At 42.7% G+C, this 19930-nt stretch overlaps 1 protein-coding gene and 4 long non-coding RNA genes across 9 annotated transcripts in view; 4 read left to right on the forward strand and 1 right to left on the reverse strand.

Annotated features, from left to right (window-relative positions):
* The window catches only part of LOC123999959, an 85207-nt gene extending 78229 nt beyond the window's left edge, over positions 1–6978 (reverse strand). For 2 of the 4 annotated variants that reach the window (XR_006832522.1, XR_006832523.1), the window contains exon 1: positions 3092–3330. This is a non-coding gene — a long non-coding RNA (uncharacterized LOC123999959). Of the gene's footprint in view, positions 1–3091; positions 3331–3930; positions 3981–6880 lie in introns of those variants that run through there. The other 2 variants (XR_006832525.1, XR_006832524.1) reach the window with 2 other exon arrangements.
* On the forward strand, positions 1342–6538 carry LOC123999957 (insulin-like growth factor-binding protein complex acid labile subunit). Of its 2 annotated transcripts, none has more exons than XM_046306012.1 (2): positions 1342–1458; positions 4343–6538. In XM_046306012.1, exons 1-2 carry the CDS (start codon positions 1416–1418, stop codon positions 6148–6150), a joined length of 1851 nt encoding a protein of 616 aa, XP_046161968.1. In that variant the 5' UTR covers positions 1342–1415; the 3' UTR covers positions 6151–6538. The 2 variants fall into 2 exon arrangements, with proteins under 2 accessions (XP_046161968.1, XP_046161969.1); XM_046306013.1 differs by lacking the exon at positions 1342–1458 and adding an exon at positions 3868–3992 and having other exon boundaries at positions 4343–6537.
* On the forward strand, positions 6864–12926 carry LOC123999958. The gene is made up of 16 exons (XR_006832521.1): positions 6864–7537; positions 7636–8079; positions 8227–8329; positions 8482–8598; positions 8727–8970; positions 9118–9408; positions 9592–9666; positions 9998–10077; positions 10209–10362; positions 10496–10622; positions 11398–11529; positions 11619–11824; positions 11961–12246; positions 12357–12407; positions 12490–12528; positions 12712–12926. It is a non-coding gene; the product is annotated as an uncharacterized LOC123999958 (long non-coding RNA).
* An 816-nt stretch (positions 12927–13742) lies between these two features.
* On the forward strand, positions 13743–14562 carry LOC123998831. The gene is made up of 2 exons (XR_006832345.1): positions 13743–14092; positions 14263–14562. It is a non-coding gene; the product is annotated as an uncharacterized LOC123998831 (long non-coding RNA).
* A 232-nt stretch (positions 14563–14794) lies between these two features.
* On the forward strand, positions 14795–17337 carry LOC123998835. Its single transcript, XR_006832346.1, has 3 exons — positions 14795–15120; positions 15240–15313; positions 17188–17337. It is a non-coding gene; the product is annotated as an uncharacterized LOC123998835 (long non-coding RNA).
* Positions 17338–19930: the final 2593 nt, after the last annotated feature.

Here is a 19930-nt window from a genome sequence, read left to right on the forward strand (position 1 = left end):
CATGAATCAATGCCAAGCCCTTCATATTGTAAAAACGTTCTTAAAAGTATCATACAATGTAGGCCTGCATTGAACACCAAATATAGGATACTGTAGCCTACATTATAGAAATTACAAGCTATTTCCATGTAAAAAAATGTTATGTGATTTGCTCCATTGGTTTTGTTGGTAGGCTTACATTTTTATTTTTTATTTTTTTTATTTCACCTTTATTTAACCAGGAAGGCTAGTTGAGAACAGGTTCTCATTTGCAACTGCGACCTGGCCAAGATAAAGCATAGCAGTGTGAACAGACAACACAGAGCTACACATGGAGTAAACAATTAACAAGTCAACAACACAGCAGAAAAAAGGGGAGTCCACATACAATGTGTGCAAAAGGCATGAGGAGGTAGGCGAATAATTACAATATTGCAGATTAACACTGGAGTGATAAATGATCAGATGATCATGTACAGGTAGAGACACTGGTGTGCAAAAGAGCACATTATGCTCAAATAGCCACAATAGCCTATTGGCTACTGTCTAAAACTGTAAGGGTACAGCCTCAGTGTTTACTGTAAATGCGCACCAGAATTTGCATAAAATTCTCACAAGGTTCAAGTTTCCGCTCACAAGACCTAAAAGTTGCACAGTGCCCCTAAACATTAGAGGGAACATTGGTGCCAATAAGTCCTTTTGCTTGAGATTGAGGCCTGCAGGTTTCATCTAATGCCTATAGGCCTAGTGGGATGTACCCAACAGACGGCGTGTGATATGGACTCATCTCAACAGCAGACCAGTGGGTCAAAGTAATGTTTACTGATTCAAGCATTTAAAATCACACAGGTTAGTTCATTCCTACAAAGTATTTTCTGTGCTACAGCTTCATTATGCTTCACCTTTGATTCAGATGGGGATCATGGCCCTTTCTGACAGTTTCTCTCCATTTTGAGACGGGTTGGGGCATCATTTTCAAGTGAATAATCTTACATCTTCAGGGAAGATTAGTTTTATCTTGAGGGCAGAAGAATCTTGTCTTTGGAGAGTAATAATTAATCTCTCGAGGGGATTATTTAATGTTCTGAGCCGATTAAAATACTTTTTTTTGTAACAAGATAATACAATTAATCCCTGAAATAATGAAAAAGTTCCATGGTTATTTCATATTACCTTGAGGTAAACTCTTCTTAGCCTATGTCTCCCACGGCTCCACACAAAGCCGCTAGCCTAACTTTTATTCAGTACTGTTCTATCACTGTGAAATAGAAATAACATTGTTCCACTTCACCTGTGTAGTTGTAGGCTACAATCTACTGCAAACCAACTTTTTACGACACATTCCTGGACTTTAGCCCCTCTACATACGTAGCCTGTATAAAGAGAAAGGAAATTGCTGTAAGCTTCCCCTGTCACTTGTCAATGGATTGGGTTTGATGTCATCTCTTTCAATAATCATCAAAAGTACCCAGCGGAATGGTAATGTTCTTTTATGAAATTATACCTATTATCTGCTCCCTACATCTGGAGAATCCAATATGCCAGCAGCATATGTAATCCCAAGGAAGACGACATGCTATATTTCATACAATATGGCTGTCACGTGATCTTAAGGGACTTGTGCCATTAGGCTACCTTCAACAGCCCTGCACTATACAAAACCCTCAAATATAATGTATTTAGTTAGCCTACAATCTGTATAAGAAGGCAGCTGTAAAATAAAAAAAATAAGTCTGTGCAACTGGCAAAAATATTATTTTCCCTATTATCGTAAAATATAACATAGCTTTGCTCCAAAACCAGCAATCAAAACAGTGTCAGCCTGCACGATTACACAACAGTTAGCCTAACAGAGGTAGGCAGTATTCTCTACTATTGGGATAGAATTTGGAAGGCAGTAGAGTGCACTTGCCCCTCTGGGCATTCATTCTCTGACAGACAGTCATGAGCAGCAGAAGGAATAACAAAAAGATAAGGAAGATGCGGTATTGTAGCTATCAGCACGGATTCTCCAACACACACTGACACGGTGCCCTTCAGGTCTGTTCACCACTGCTGAGGAAGTTCTCAACTTTTCCACTGCTAGTTATGTGACTGAGGAGTTTATCTATTCCTCCTGTATATAAACACTGACTCCCAGCAGAGCCCGAGACATTGCTCTACATTCACTGCCACTGCAGCTGGGGCTCTTGTCACTTACTATGAAGCCTCCTGTTCTCCCGGTGCTGACAGACCTGGGAAGGGAACCTGTGTGCTGGTTGAGAGCAGGGGAGTGAGCCAATTAGAGATGTTTGTCTGGGGAGCAGGAATGGTTAAAGACGCACTATGGGAGATTTCCCTCCGGTACAGGAGTTTACACTCCTTCATGAGACCCATTCCCTTCGTTTCTTAAAAATAGGATACTTAAATAAGCTGTTAAATCTTTTTGCGACGGCTCATTAATCATTCTAACAGCATAAAACTCAACAATGTTTTTCCATGTTATTCTAATTTGACACCACGCTGTAGCAAACAAGGGCCTCCTCTGCTAGAGCAGAAATGGAAGCACTGAATCAAACTTGAATGAAACATTGCCATGACAGAGTGTATGTGGTAAGGTGGCTAACTTATTGGACTAATTCAAAGTAAAACAATATCTCAAAACATGTAAACACCTGCAAACAGATTGGGATAACTGGATTGTATGCTGAAGGGTCTTTTCTTTCAGAGAAAGTGAGCTTTTGGATTCCTTCCACATGTCTCATATGCCTAGGTAACAGAGCAGCAGTGTTCTCTAGTGGTGAAAGAAGTGAATAGCACCACCAATTATAAACATTAAACACACTGCTTAAATATTAGGGATGCTTTCTCTTTCTAACAACCTTCGGGCAAGTCTCATGTTGTTCACTATCATGGAACAATCACATTGTGAAAGGAGAAACTTGTTGAGCTAAACAAAGAACTAAGCCTAAGGTGACAGTTCTGTTTCAAAATTATGACTTTGTGTCTTAAAACCCTGATATACCTACTTAAGTCTAGGTTTAGGATATAATTTAGCAACTAAAATGTTCAGTGTGACAAAACAATGTAATTTAACGTCTGCCAGTGTTAGAGAAGCCATTGCACAACATACCCATGTCTTTTCTTAACCGCCAGTCTGTCAAAGTCCAGGATTGTCCAGCCAATGGTCACGTTTTCTGTTAGATTTGATTGAATTTGGAGGTCCTTAGGCACAAGTCCGGTTCTGGGTAGTCCAGTAAGTTCACGAAACCAAGCTACAGAGAAAGAGAATAAAGTGAAAGTCAACCCACGTTTAACATCGGAGTCTGTTTGCTGGTCAATGTGTGTGCTGTGAGATATGAAACAGCTACATTTCCGTTTACCTGGGATAATGATTGGCTAAAGTGCACTGGAAAAAAATACTGAGCTTTTACACACAATGCAAGTACAAACTTGAATCTCTTTTTGTAATACATTTCAAAATGCCAGGTTCATTGCACCAGGTTTGTCTTATCTCTCAGCCATGCTGTCTGTATCAGTCAGAATCTACAGTAAATGTACTCAGAGACAGGACCCTGGCTTTAGTAAACTGCAAAAGGCTACTTGAAAGTCAGACCACTAGACCATATGTACAGTAGACATTCCTATAATATGAATTTTAGGGGTATTAATGATGTTATGTACTATGACAAATCTGAGGTCATGGGAAAAAATGCATTTTGTTTATTAAATTCTTGAACATCAAATAGTTCACTCAAAGAATGTTCACTCAAAATGTACTTATAAAGATACTGATAGGTTGGCATAGGTATAAAAAAAGTATATTTGAGAGAGATAAGACCATAGTCTCATTGAAAGACTGATGATGATGCTGGTCATAGAGTATGAACAGGTTAATTCTGAGAGTTCAGTGGGTCTGACTTTTTCTAGAAAGACTAGGTAGGGTTTCCCTTTCCAAACACAAATACACACGTCCTTCGTTTAGTGGGTGGCTGTCTGTCGGTCTACCTCAGTCAGAATTTCTGAAATATAAGGTAGGGGAAACTATTCTGAATCATTGAATGTTCATCTTTTAAAATTGCACATAATAGAAATGAATGTACACTTTATAGTAGATTTGCATATTTTAGTCATGAATGTTTGCAGTAAATATTTTTTTGTATTTGTAGTATTGAAAATAGGCCTAGGCATTGTCTATAATATTGATCTTAAATTGGTTCATGTCAAATCTGAATAATCTGAGTACAGAAGTTAATTGATTGGCTTTCAGGGAGGACTTAATATGTGAGAAAATACATGTTTATTACAAAGATAATAAGCATATTAATAGTTTTAGATAAGGAGAACCAACATTGAGCTTACTTCCTCTGCTCTCTACCCCCAGCTGTTATGCACACCATTGTGCTACTGGTGTTGTGGGTACTGGGGACATCACTGGTGTTGCCAGATCCTGACACAGGGGGAGAGAAACCTACTGAGGAGTCCATTCCTTGTTCCAAGGGCTGTACCTGTCTACATGACGACTACAGTCTAGAGCTCATTGTCTACTGCAGCGCACGCAACTACACCCAGGCCCCCTCTGACGTGCCTGTCTCCACTCGCTCCCTCTGGCTGGATGGAAACCTGTTCACCACTCTGCCTGCCACCACCTTCAAGGATCTCAGCAACTTGGATTTTCTGAATCTACAGAACGGTCAGCTGGTGTCCCTTGACTCCCAGGTGTTCAGAGGGCTTAAGTCGCTAGCTCACATCCACCTGGAGCGCAACCGCATCCGTTCGTTGCCAGGCACTATCTTCCAGAACACGCCTAACCTCGCCTCGCTTAGTCTCCATAACAACCAACTGTCCCGCATTGAGGAGAAGTTGTTTGCTGGCCTCTCACATATGTGGCTTCTCAACTTGGGGTGGAATTCAATAGCAGTGTTGCCTGAGACAGGGTTCCATGACCTGCATGGCCTGAGGGAGCTGGTGCTGGCTGGGAATAGGCTGGCTTACTTACAGCCACAACTCTTCCAAGGTCTTACTGAGCTGAAGGAGTTGGACCTCACTGGAAATCACCTGAAGGTCATTAAGGGTAATGTGTTTATGAAGCTCCCCAAACTGCAAAAGCTTTACCTGGCCCAGAATCAGATAGTGACGGTGGTACCCAGAGCCTTTATGGGTATGAAGTCCCTCAGTTGGCTGGATCTCACAAACAATAAACTTTCAGCGCTCCACGATGAGACTTTCCTTGGTCTTCACAGCCTCCATGTGCTGCGGCTCTCCAACAATTCCATCAGTGGACTAAGGCCCAGAACATTCCGTGACTTGCAGTATCTTGAAGAACTGTGTCTGAGCTACAACCGGATCCAGGCCTTGGGGGACAGGATCTTTGAGGGGCTTGGGCACCTGGAGGTTCTGGAGCTGGAGCACAACCAGGTGCAGGAGGCCCGGATGGGCACCTTCATGGGCCTCTCTCACCTGGCTGTCATTAACCTGTCTGGCAGCTGTTTCCGCAGTCTTCCAGACCAAGTGTTCAAAGGTCTCGCCAAGCTCCACAGTCTTCACCTGGATAAGGGCTGTCTGACCAGGGTCACGACCCAAGCTTTCATAGGACTATCGGGTCTGCGACGGCTCTTCCTTCAAAACAACAACATCTCTGTGGTGGAGCGCCAGAGCTTCGTGGAACTCTTAGGCCTACAACAACTAGACCTGAGATTCAACAAGCTCGAGGTCTTAACCTCCCACACCTTCTACGGCCTGAAGAACCTGGACTATCTGCTGCTGTCCAGCAACCTGTTCCGTCAACTTCCCTCTGAGGCCCTCATGCCCTTGAAGCATCTCTCGTGGCTGGACCTCTCAGCCAATAGGCTGGAGATCCTGCACAATGGTACCATGCAGCTGCTGCCCAGGCTACGCTATCTAAACCTGAAAGATAACGCTCTTAGCAGCATTCCACCAGATATCCCAGACACCCTAAACCAACTGTGGCTGACAGGGAACCGTTGGAAGTGTGACTGCAGTGTCCTTCCCCTTAGAGACTACAGCTTGAGGAGACCGCAGACGGTGCCCCGGCAAGTGAAAACCCTAGCTGAGGGAGAGGAACCCCACACTGTTGTCACCATTTACAACAATATAACATGCAACAGCCCTCCAGGCTTGGTTGGCCATGACCTGAGGGATATCAGCAACGAACATTTCAAGAACTGCTGAAGGGGTCAAAGACGCCAGACATTTGGAAGACAATCATTTCTAAATAATTGTTATTAGCCTACAATTTTCACTGTACATTCAATGATTTAGGCTATATTAATAATTTCTCAAAATATGTAATGTAACAAATTATTTTTGCTACTGAGGTAATTATGCCCTACATGTTTCAAGTATGTAGCTTTTGCATCATACACTTTTAGTTAGTTTCATATTTCATGAAACGTTAATTAAATCAGTGCACACAAAAAAAATGCAAGTAAGCCTACTAGAATACACAGTGTACAGTACAGTACTCTTTTAGGACATGTTTCAAAGCAGTCCACCTTTGAATGGGTGACTATTAAACGCATTCGTTGAATAAACACAAGTCATGTTTGTTTTTGTCCTCTGAATAAATATTTAAGAGACAGATTTGCTCAACAAGGAATTGGTCACACAACCAAATATAGATATAGGCCCGAGGTAAACAATATCCGCCTTTACAAATTAAAGGTGCAGAGGCCCAGCTATTGAGGTGGGCCATATGTGTACACAAAGCAAACACTTCCTCCTGTACCACAATGGGCCAGAACTCTAAGCAGAGGGAGAAGTAAACTTTCAGGGCCTACATTAAACGACACTGTAACGTTTTCATTTTGAAAAAGCGGGCAGGAGCAATTTTACAGCAGCCCATTTCCAACACAGCTCTGCCTGCAGGATTCATAGACCGCAGAACTTGAACGGTTCATACATTACTTAACTCGCAGTCGATCACAGATGTTGACATGTTAATGTTGACCATCTTTCCCCAGGTCCCGTCCCTTCTGCACTGCAACACGTGCTCCTCCATCATTTATATGCGCTCCTCACTCTCGTAGTTCAGTTCTTATGGTAACCAACAGTTTGCTAGTTGTTGTTAGCAGCTATTTAACCTGAGCTAACTTAGTGTAGCTGACTGCTACTGCTTTGACATAAGAGTGGTCTACCTTGATGATTATAGATGCATTAGTTTATGTCAATATGGACACGGATCCTTCAACGCGTTGGAATGCTCTTTTTTTACAGCTTCAAACCCGTCCATTGATTCAGATGAGTTTGATTACTGCACTTAGTTAACTAACAACAAGTGCAGCAGTAAGACAACGTTAGCAAGCTAGCCCTATGAAAAGCCCTTAATTTGTATGAACTTTGCTACTTACTTGCTGTTCTACTAGAGTTGTTTATTTGTTTTTGAATTGTGTTTGCCAGAGTAAATCTAGATAAATGTATCAAAAGTTAGCTGAAATTTGGCTAACCTTACAGTTTGAAAATTAAGAAGACATATCCATCTTTCGCCGACCAGTAGCCCTTCTTCCTAAACACACAGAGGGCCTAGGGTGTCTTGTCATTGGAGGACTCTGAAATAGAGGTAACTTTAAGTAGCTAGGTAGCTGAGCAAGTTTACACCAATTGCTGAAGAGACCCTGGCAAGGTTACTGTGTGTGTATCTGTGTGTATCCAAAACAGGAGCTTCAAATATCTGTGGCACAGTCACAACTGTGTTGGACAGAGGAGACCGTTTGCCCACATAGAGAGCCTACAACTGAACCCCATGGAGTTTATCAAGCCAATGAATTAGCCCAGTAGGGCACCCACCAGGAGCCCAGTCCCATAGGTAATAAGGTGAATGAGATATGCAGCCATTACTCTATTCGAAATGCAGCTTGGGCAGGAGGCCATCCATGCAGCAATGTTCCTGTGGAGATGAAAGGGGACACCCCAGCGCACCACGGCCATGGCACACTAAACAGACAAAAAACAACTGAGTCCACATCGCCACACACTTCACATAACACAGCTTGTGAAGAAAACACATTGTCACTCAATGCTTTGTGAAAGACACAAAGAACAGATCCAAATGGCTCTATGAAAAAGCCACTACAAGATAATCAAACTGTTTTGTCTTTTGAGGTGAGTTTACGTTTCCTGTTATAAATTGAGAAGGTACTACATAATAACTCATGTATTTGTTGACCTCTGGACATTTTTATTCTGCAGTTAGATAGATACTGATGAAGTTTTATGTCCTACAAATCAGTACCTTTGTGTTTTTACCAGCCACTGGCGCACTGGGATCTGGACTAGATTCTTCTGACTCTTCAAACAGATGGACTCTTTTTAGAAGGCAGTGTGTCTGATGAACCTATGGAAGTACAACCAGGTAGACAATAGGGTAACTCTTAAGTTATCACTGATATAGCTACTGCTGAACAACTATTAGATGTAGAGTAACCAGTGTGCACCTAGCTTGTCATTCACACTCAATGCTATTATCATAATGATGTCATCAATTCATTCTCAATTTGATCACAGATGGAGACAATGTAAGGTCACAGGATACTATATTGGAGAGGCGGGCTGCTTTCTGTAGGACACAGTCATGTGGAGATGCTGAAGAGAAAAGAGAAACTGCGCCAGATAAAACCTCTGGTGTGCCTCAGAAAGCACCTGTCCAACATCCTACCAATTTCAGGAAAAATATATCATCAAGTTGTGTGGGTTTCACATGATTATGAAAAATGTAATTAATTAACATGAACGCTTTGTTTACTGTCCAGACAAAATGGTGGATGGAGAAAGTCTTTCAAAAGGATGGCATTTGAGTTAAAGCCAAGCCGCCAGGAAGTGCCCCACCATTTATATTGATTTACGTAACCCTGAGCCTCCCGCGAACACAACCAGACCATGTAACAGCACTTCATCACAATCCATGAAACGGACCAACCTCAACCTACACGACAAAAACCAATCTGATGAGAAAACAGACAGAAATATACAGTCTGGTTTACTGAATGGAAAAGAGTAAATATTGCCTTGAATAACTGACCCATTGTAAAGCTCTAAACATTATTACATAGGGTTGTAAATATACTATAATGGCTCTGTGGCTGTGAACTATGAATTCAGTTTAACTCCTTCCTGAGTTCATGTTGTTTTTTCTTCTCCCAGGGAAGTAACTGGAAAGAGGCTATTACTCAGAATGTTACGCGAGGCGAACAGAAACAGGAGAGAGCCGGACAGGAAAGATCTAGTTGCAGCGGATTCTACATGCAGAACCCCCAGAAGAGTGGCCTTGAAGGACAAGCTGCCTGAGGCTAACAATGAGATAACATCTCTGCTTCCAGAGGTGGACAACCAAACCACATCTCCCACAATGAAGCGTGTCCACAACTGGCTGCCAGTTGAGAGAACACCTGCTATTCAGCAGTGTGCTACTACCGGGCAGCCAAAGAAACAAAGGTAGATACGATATTCATTTTAGGAGACTTTGTCTCAGATACTGTATCTTGAATCTTAGTCACAGTGGCTCACACAGGAGGTTGGTGGCACCTTAATTGGGGAGGACGGGCTCGTGCTAAAGGCTGGAGTGGAATAGTATCAAATACTGTACATCAAATACATCAAGAACTTCCTTGTGCACAGGCAACTGATCACGTGGTTCGCAGGGAGAGTTCCAGGAAATAATTCCCAGAACCCCGACCAGGCTCCAACTGACAGGTGTGTTTGTAGTCCATATTACTACTAATAATGATAATTTATTTAACTTTTATAGCGCTATACCTTACATAAAGAATCTCAAAGCGTTGTAAAGCAACAACAACAAAAAAACAAGCAATTTAAAAAACAACATCATTAATCATCATGAGTAGATGGAAGGTCAAGAGACTGAAGGTTTACTCAGTAAATACGGATTGATACATTTGTTTTAATCTTTTTGGGCTATATATATATTTGGGCTATATATATATATATATATATACACACAACACAACACTAACAGTAGTCAAAGTATTTCACACAAAACATGATTTTCTTCCAACACTCTCAGCTCTGCCCCTGGTGATGGAGAGGGAAGCAGCCCCTTGTATTTAACCAGGTTCTCTACCACCCTGTGTGCTACTGTTAAAGGTAACTCAGAAACAAGTACACACTTGAGATGTCAGGCTTAATGCTTTACTCTAGTCTAGATCCCAAGTACAGTAGTTGGAAGTTTCAAAATGTCTTACTGTGGATCTGACCGTTCCCTTCCCACCTCATAGTGGACGTGTTCTTGATAGTGTCCCCAGCGGTGGCGCCATGCTGCTACAGCCGGGTTCTGTCTGTGTGTGAGGGCAGAGGGTTCAGTCTGAGGGGTTCCAGAGGCTGCAGCTCCCCACCAAACAAACCCAGGCACTGGGACTCACCAGACAGCAGGTAACGACCCCACCTCCAACACACTGTCTCCAGATCAGTCACACCACACTGAATTGACAGTAAAGTGCCTAAGAGGAGCTGGCGAGATCAATGTTGACTATGCCCTTAAAAGTTTGTCTTTCTCTTTGACAAGGTGTCAGTGTTCTACAGTCCGCCCACTGTTACTGTGGATGAGAAGAAGGTTGAGCTGTCTTCCCACTGCCTGGTCTTACTTCTGAGGAGAGAGAGTGGCCTGCGTCACTGTGCCAGCCTGCCTGCAGGTATAGCACTTAACCTATAATACCTAATATCTCTGCTAATATCACCTCAAAAGTACACTGAGTGTACAAAACATTAGGAACACCTTCCTAGTATTGAGTTGCATGCCCTTTCGCCCTCAGAACAGCCTCAGTTCGTTGGGGCATGGACTACAAGGTGTTGAAAGCGTTCCACAGGGATGCTGGCCGATGTTTACGCCAATGCTTCCCACAGTTTTGTCAAGTTGGCTGGACGTCCTTTGGGTGGTGGACCATTGATACACACGGGAAACTGTTAAACGTGAAAAACCCAGCAGCGTTGCAGTACTTGACATACTCAAGCCTGGCACCTACTACCATACCCCATTCAAAGGAACTTAAATCTTTTGTCTTGCCCATTCACCCTCTGAACGGCACACATACACAATTCATGTCTCAATTGTCTCAAGATTTAAAAATCCTTCTTTAACCTGTCTCCTCCCCTTCATCTTCACTAATTGAAGTGGATTTAACCAGTGACATCAATAAGGGATCACAGCTTTCACCTAGATTCACCAGGTCAGTCTATGTCATGGAAAGAGCAGGTGTTCATAATGATTTGTCCACTCAGTGTCTATCCTCTCCTCTACAAGTATGCCCATCTATTTGTGATTATTCCATGTTTAGGTGTTCCTTATCTTTTGTCCACTCAGTGTATAAAGAACATATCTTCCCATTTGATGCTGATAGGCACTTTAGAGGTATTTGAGCTTGTGACATCAATGTTCAGTTTATTGACACTGATTCCTCTTTTTGTCAGCCCTTGTGAAAGAGTTGGAGACACAGAGGATGTTGGGATGCATCCACATCAGACTGTCAGATGAAGGAAAGCTGGACCCGAGCAGCTGCTTTCACATGTTGCCCTACAGAGAGAGCCTGCTCCATAGCTTTGGTAAGGGAAGAGTTAACACAGTCTGTCAATGATGACCCCCTCCCTGGCTTCCTGGTCTAATTGAGTTTATGTTCATGCTTGGTTCTCAGGTGGGCGTATGTGGGCCGTACCCAACCCCTGCAATGTGGTGCTGTCCAATCACAGGTGTCCATCCAACCCAGAGCTGGAGCAGGTGGTGGTGCTTACGCTGGCTGGAAGGGACATCAGTTAGGGCCTGAGCCTGCTACACAGGCTCTGGACAGGGGACACAACATATACTTTACCCCACATGAACCATTCCCACAACACAGCCCATGTAATTAAATATATTTCAAATGCATAATATTATTCATAATTCCAATATTGTACTTGCAATTCAGCTGTAGCACTGAACTCCTCACCTACCTAATATGCTCTGCATTTCTCTCCTTTCTACCTTGTTTCTCCATCAGGCGATGTCGGGGAGGAGGGATTCGAGCTGCTGGCCATGAAGTGGCTGCCCACATCTCGGCAGCAGGCGCGGGAGGTGAGCCCCTATGAGGTAGGTGACCGGCTGTGGCAGAGCAGCATGGTGGGCCTGGCTTCCTCCCCTGCCCTGGTGTGTGCTCTGAGGAGGGTGGACGCCTTCGCTCCTGCCACTGGACTACCCCGGGAACCTGAACATACTGTTGTCTCCCACTCCTGAACTGGCCTTCAGACAAGCATCCCTCTTCTTCTTCCTGGGAGACATGATCCCTGGTAAAAAAAAACTAGTCAGTGCAAGCTAGGTACTATTTCACTACTACCCTATATCTGGGGCAATCATGTCAAGGATATCTGGATTTATGTGGATTTTCTCTCATCTTCAGATCACAGTGTGCGCCCATTACTGAAGTTCCTACCCCCACCTCACATAGCTGGTATGTGTCACCTGGTCATCAGCACATTCAAACGACTCTCTCACCCACTTCCCTTCTGACTTGTGTTTAATGTTCCTTACAGGTTCCCAGCGTGAGTCATTGTTAAACTGCATGGTGCAGGGTGAGTTTAGAAATGGGTTTATTTGGATGAACTTTGACCTTTTAAATAACATGATGTAATGTAGGACGTTTTATTAAACATTGGTTACTTGCAAAGTCGATTACTTCAACAATGGTTACAAAAATGTACAAAAGTTGAAAATATTTAAGCACCTTATTTGCCACTCTTGTCTGTTTCCATCAGGTGTCCGGCTTCTGGTCAAACTGTTCCTGTTGAAGCCTGGAGTGTGGAGCCATGCTCTGGGGAAAATCCTCAGCAAAGTCCAGCGGAGTGGCTTTACTGTGGTGGGCCTGCATGTGCTGGTTCTGGACAATACCACAGCTGTGTCACTGGCATCTGCTGCAGAGAATCAGGCAACTCACTTATTCCTACCTACCTAAACCAGGCCAGTGGACAGATTGTCTCAGCCTCCAGTATTTATGCTGCAGTAGTTTATGTGTCGGGGGGGCTAGGGTCAGTTTGTTTATCTGGAGTACTTCTCCTGTCCTATTCGGTGTCCTGTGTCAATCTAAGTGTGCGTTCTCTAATTCTCTCCTTCTCTCTTTCTTTCTCTCTCTCAGAGGACCTGAGCCCTAGAACCATGCCCCAGGACTACCTGACATGATGACTCCTTGCTGTCCCCAGTCCACCTGGCCATGCTGCTGCTCCAGTTTCAACTGGCCTGGGCCCTAGGACCATGTCCCAGGACTACCTGACATGAGGACTCCTTGCTGTCCCCAGTCCACCTGGCCATGCTCCTGCTCCAGTTTAAACTGTTCTGCCTTACTATTATTCAACCATGCTGGTCATTTATGAACATTTGAACATCTTGGCCACGTTCTGTTATAATCTCCACCCGGCACAGCCAGAAGAGGACTGGCCACCCCACATATGCTCTCTCTAATTCTCTCTTTCTTTCTCTCTCTCGGAGGACCTGAGCCCTAGGACCGTGCCCCAGGACTACCTGACATGATGGCTCCTTGCTGTCCCCAGTCCACCTGACTGTGCTGCTGCTCCAGTTTCAACTGTTCTGCCTTATTATTATTTGACCATGCTGGTCATTTATGAACATTTGAACATCTTGGTCATGTTCTGTTATAATCTCTACCCGGCACAGCCAGAAGAGGACTGGCCACCCCACATAGCCCGGTTCCTCTCTAGGTTTCTTCCTAGGTTTTGGCCTTTCTAGGGAGTTTTTCCTAGCCACCGTGCTTTTACACCTGCATTGTTTGCTGTTTGGGGTTTTAGGCTGGGTTTCTGTACAGCACTTTGAGATATCAGCTGATGTACGAAGGGCTATATAAATAAATTTGATTTGATTTGATTTGATTGTTATATAGTTTTTAATGCATTGGCTCAGCTCAGTTTTCCTCTTGTGTTTTCCTCTAGGACCCCTCTGCTGTAGAAGTCTATGTCCAGTTCTTGAGCTCTGGGCCTTCCCTGGCTTTGTGCCTGCAGAGGGAGAATGCTGTGAAGAGGCTACTGGACGTGCTGGGACCTGAGGACCCTGCCCAGGACCGCTGAATGGACCAATTCCTCTGGAGGGCCTGTTACAGCTCAGACCATCTACACAGCGGCATCTATGGTCAGTCAGTGCCCCTCGACCCCGCACGATATTGGGCCACCTTCCAGGCCCTGCCAGACAACATAGATCAATCAGTTACAGAGTGGCTGAGACTGGCTTTGGAACAAGGCTTTAATGTTTCAGATGTAATGTTAGTAGCTCATGATGAATGATATAATATTATGTTGTAGGATCGAGGAGCTATCAGATAGCTGTTCAGGATGTGAAGAGGCTGTTCCCTCAGGGCCTATGCTGCACAGAGACCAACACCATGAGACAGGAGCAGATACATCACAGTGCTACAATAGACATGATTTACTATTCCTAGATGTATAGCCATCTCATATGCCATGTGTTAAATAAGGAACACATTTTGTGCTTTTACACCTGCATTGTTTGCTGTTTGGGGTTTTAGGCTGGGTTTCTGTACAGCACTTTGAGATATCAGCTGATGTACGAAGGGCTATATAAATAAATTTGATTTGATTTGATTTTGTGTCTGTTGTCACTCACTGTTCTGTATCACAGTTACCCAGTGTACACTCAGACCATTTGGCTTGTCTGGCCAAATGGTCAGACAAGCCATCTTTATCACACCTTATGGCTTCTGGACTGAATGGAGGTGAGGTCTAGTTTTGAATGTTTTAGCCTAGCTGAATCTTTGTTGTTGAATCGCTTATTTACTAGTTTTATGTGGATACAAAACGGGTCCCTTAATCATTGACTTTTTATTGGGACGTTGCCTATGATTGGTCTGGGGCAATTGTTGTTGTGTTTAGTTGATGTGGTATCAACAGCAATTGAACTTTGTAAACGTGGCCGTTTGTGTGTGGGTGGCAGCAGGGCCCTCGATCCGCAGTGCTCTCTGCCAAACCACCTGCCTGCTGCTGCCCTCCAGTGTACTGGGCCCAGCCCCCATCCACCTGGACCTGCTTGAGCATCTGCTGAAGACAGGCTGCACCTGATGGCCGGGAGGATGAGTGCCCTGGACGAGAACCAGAGATGTCACATAGCTGAGACACTGATGCTACCCTCTGAGGGATGGGAAGGTGAGGAGTGGGTATCTGCTATGTCGAAGGAGTTTGATAGTTGCGCAATAGCAGCATGCAGTGGTCACTCACTGTAACACTCTGCCTGTGGCATTGACTATCTCCTCTCTCCTCTCTAGGGCCTGAGGGCCCTTGTCTTAACTTTGTTCTACAGAAAGATAACACTGACCTGCTTTGACTCCATGCTTGAAAGGTAAAGAAATAGGCTACTCAAACATGTACCGGTTAGTGTTTTGCATTTATTCTTCTTTGCATCATAATGGAATGCATAGATTAATATGCTATGGTTTATTTATTTTTGCACTATAGTACACTGCTCAAAAAAATAACACTAAAATAACACATCCTAGATCTGAATGAATGAAATATTCTTATTAAATACTTTTTTCTTTACATAGTTGAATGTGCTGACAACAAAATCACACAAAAATGATCAATGGAAATCAAATATATCAACCCATAGAGATCTTGATTTGGAGTCACACTCAAAATTAAAGTGGAAAACCACACGACAGGCTGAATCAACTTTGATGTAATGTCCTTAAAACAAGTCAAAATGAGGCTCAGTAGTGTGTGTGGCCTCCACATGCCTGTATGACCTCCCTACAACGCCTGGCCATGCTCCTGATGAGGTGGCGGATGGTCTCTTGAGGGATCTCCTCCCAGACCTGGACTAAAGTATCCGCCAACTCCTGGACAGTCTGTGGTGCAACGTGGCGTTGGTGGATGGAGCGAGACATGATGTCCCAGATGTGCTCAATTGGATTCAGGTCTGGGGAACGGGCGGGCCAGTCCAGAGCATCAATGCCTTCCTCTTGCAGGAACTGCTGACACACTCCAGCCACATGAGGTCTAGCATTGTCTTGCATTAGGAGGAATCCAGGGCCAACCGCACCAGCATTTGGACTCACAAGGGGTCTGAGGATCTCATCTCGGTACCTAATGGCAGTCAGGCTACCTCTGGCGAGCACATGGAGGGCTGTGCGGCCCCCCAAAGAAATGCCACCCCACACCATGACTGACCCACCGCAGAAAGCAGAACGTTCTCCACAGCGTCTCCAGACTCTGTCACGTCTGTCACATGTGCTCAGTGTGAACCTGCTTTCATCTGTGAAGAGCACAGGGCGCCAGTGGCGAATTTGCCAATCTTGGTGTTATCTGGCAAATACCAAACGTCCCGCACGGTGTTAGACTGTAAGCACAACCCCCACCTGTGGACGTCGGGCCCTCATACCACCCTCATGGAGTCTGTTTCTGACCGTTTGAGCAGACACATGCACATTTGTGGCCTGCTGGAGTTCATTTTGCAGGGTTCTGGCAGTGCTCCTCCTTGCACAAAGGCGGAGGTAGCAGTCCTGCTACTGGGTTGTTGCCCTCCTACGGCCTCCTCCACGTCTCCTGATGTACTGGCCTGTCTCCTGGTAGTGCCTCCATGCTCTGGACACTACGCTGAGAGACACAGCAAACCTTCTTGCCACAGCTCGCATTGATGTGCCATCCTGGATGATCTGCACTACCTGAGCCACTTGTCTGGGTTGTAGACTCCGTCTCATGCTACCACTAGAGTGAAAGCACCGTCAGCATTCAAAAGTGACCAAAACATCAGCCAGGAAGCATAGGAACTGAGAAGTGGTCTGTGGTCCCCACCTCTCCCCAATTGGGGGTGTCTTGCTAATTGCCTATAATTTCCACCTGTTGTCTATTCCATTTGTACAACAGCATGTGAAATTGTCAATCAGTGTTGCTTCCTAAGTGGACAGTTTGATTTCACAGAAGTGTGATTGACTTGGAGTTACATTGTGTTTTTTTTTTGAGCAGTGTATTTATAGAGGTCTAACCTTGCCAAAGTGGGGAAAATGCTAATTTATCCCAGCACTGAAAAAAAGTAAGCTTGTTCTAACTGCGAAAACATTGTGTTGTAGTACCAAATAGTGGCAAAATTGACCCTTATGTTTAGTTAACAGGATCAAGTGACCTCGATTAAAAACAGATTATGGTGAATGTCTATGAAGAAAGCACCATTGATAACAAGCACCTCTGAGAACATCTCATCTGTTTTGGCTCTAGGCATTGCAGCTGCTGTGCCATCTATTTGATGTCCTGTCTCCTGATAGTCATCATGCCATTGGACCACAGTAATCTGAGTGAACCTTAATTCTATAGTGCATTACCAAGAGGGCCAACCTATTTTCTGGAATTCTGTGCCAATCTTTGATTATAATCCATTTGATACATTCCAATACTGTAAAAATAAAATATTTATTTAATTGGTTGTAGTAAGAAACCTTATGTAACCCCCCCCCCAAAAGAAAAAAAGGCTATTTTCATGTGAATAAAATAAATGCTGGTTCATGTTTCAGTTATTGCAAGATTATACTTGTCATGGGGCATTAATCGTTGGAGTTTAGTGAACTAGAAGTACATACCTTTATTACTACCTTGGTTTTAAATCCATGAAACAAATACTCAACACGTTTAAGATCAAAAATGGTTTTAATTCCCAAGATACAAATTGTGAATTATGTAAACCATTGCATAATGTTGCAGTACAATTGAACAAGTTAAGCAAAAGATTCAATACCTTCTACTTAATTTTTTGTAAAAAGCCAAATCAGGCCATTCTTTGATTCAATAAAGAGGATGAACTTTAACACAGGGGAACTCCCATTGATAATTTCTATGGAGTAGTTGAATACTAATTCAATATACAATGTCCTATTTGTCCATACTTTGTAACAAAATAAGGGACATGTTTCTCATTCGTAATACAAATGTCTACTTCCATCGACATCAACGTAAATACATCTATGAACTACAGTTCACAATTAAAAACCTTTTATCCTACAGTCGTGACTGAAACCCTGAGAAAATCAAATGTATTCCCCCCTCCCCTTAAATCACTACACTGATAAATACAGAGACCGGAAAACTGCATGTGTCTTACATTTATTTCATTGTATCGCAATTCACAAAACTAGATGCTTCATCATAGCTAACGGATGAACTGCTCTCCATTTCATTCCAGTGACCTATTAAATCTCTCATTTAGAACGGTACATTCAATATTTCAGGGTTTCTATGTTAAATGAACATTTTGAAATTAACTATTGGGAACAATTAAAATGTTTTTACAGAAGTTCTGCTGCAATATGCAATTTTTTTCATACTAAAATTGGAACAGCTTCATACATTTATGTACGTACAAGATTGCATAAAATCTTCAGGTTCCATGATCACAATATTTAATAAAACAAGGAAACAAACACTTCACAAAAATGCAAAATAGATTGCTAATCCACTGCAGAGCATTGTTACATCTCAATTACATTTAAATTTACAAAACAATGAGTCCTACTTGGTGCTTTTCTTTAACAGTAAGTCTTTTTTTCTTGTGCCAATAAAGATGAGTACAGAAAGAATCATATTTATTGGTGGTAGGTATAGTGGCATGTTATGAGTGATATGATATGGCAAATACAGACTGAGATGAAGAAGCAGTATTCATCATTCTATGGTTGCCCAAAGGTTAAGGTTCAAAACGGCCCTTCTCTGATCACTTATGAATGCAAGCTCTTTACACAGAATTCTTTACTTTTCAGAGCGACAAAGCTAAGTGATAATATCGAAAAAGCTAATCATCTGAGTGGTATGTATCCAGCACAGATTTTAATTGGGGAGATTATGGTACATACAATTATCTAAAGGCACTAGAATTTTGATTATTTTTTAGTTTTAATGTAATAACAATTTACCCTCATTAAAAGAGCAATACTCTTCAAATGCCAGGTAAAATATGACATTAACATCAAAAGGCACAGATTTATAAAAAAATTTAAAACGAAATTGGTCCATAGTAAAAGAACATTAGTTTAATATAGCCATAACATTGAATGATTTAGAGCCATATTTATGAAATATGAGCTTACATTTTTTCTTATTCAGTGTAAAAGGGAGATGTATACTTAGTATGCCACTTTGAAGAGGGCTTAAGGACCAAGAACACATGAGTGATAAGAGTTGCTCCTTAAACTTACTCACATCTGTATCTGCCATTGATGCTGGTTTAAATAAATCAAGTTGTCATTTCACCCGTCAATGACTCACTCAAATATCTAACCAATAAACAAAATGATACACTATCGCCATCTTTCCAATGACTGCAGTAAATTGTGAATTAAAACAAAGAAAAACACCAGTCAAGTGAAAACAAAAGCACATTACAGTCAAAGTATAATCTGTACTCCTGACAGCGACAGCATACAAGTAGTGCACAACCATCAATATTTAAAACTGATTGAGATTTTAGCTGTAAAGTGAAAAGACAAACATACTTCAAAATAGTACTCATCACAGTGGCACCTTAATTGGGGAGGACAGGCTCGTGGTAATGGCTGGAGCGGAATCGGTGAAATGGTATCAAATACCATTACATTCACTCCGTTCCAGACAATATTATGAGCCATCCTCCCCTCAGCAGCCTCCACTGGTACTCATCTATATGGCCACTTAAGATTAACATGTCACTAACTTCTGAAATTCCTTCACTGTAGACAACTGCCAATTAGAATGATGTGTATGCTGCTGACCACAGTCATTTGTTTTACAAAAAAGCAGTGATGCCATTAGTTTCTGTAAATGCACACCAAATCTATATTAGGTGTTAGGTTTGGTTTGTTTCAAATTAGGTTAACAATTTGCTTAGATTACTAAAATGAAGTTTTTTTTAAATTAAAAGGAAACATAATAGCAATAAAGGTCTTTGGTAAAGTCCATTACTATTGTTGTCAGCAAAAGCAGTTGGCATAGTTCT

The sequence above is a fragment of the Oncorhynchus gorbuscha genome, linkage group LG16 (genome assembly GCF_021184085.1).
Source record: "Oncorhynchus gorbuscha isolate QuinsamMale2020 ecotype Even-year linkage group LG16, OgorEven_v1.0, whole genome shotgun sequence".
In the NCBI taxonomy this organism is placed as follows: Eukaryota; Metazoa; Chordata; class Actinopteri; order Salmoniformes; family Salmonidae; genus Oncorhynchus; species Oncorhynchus gorbuscha.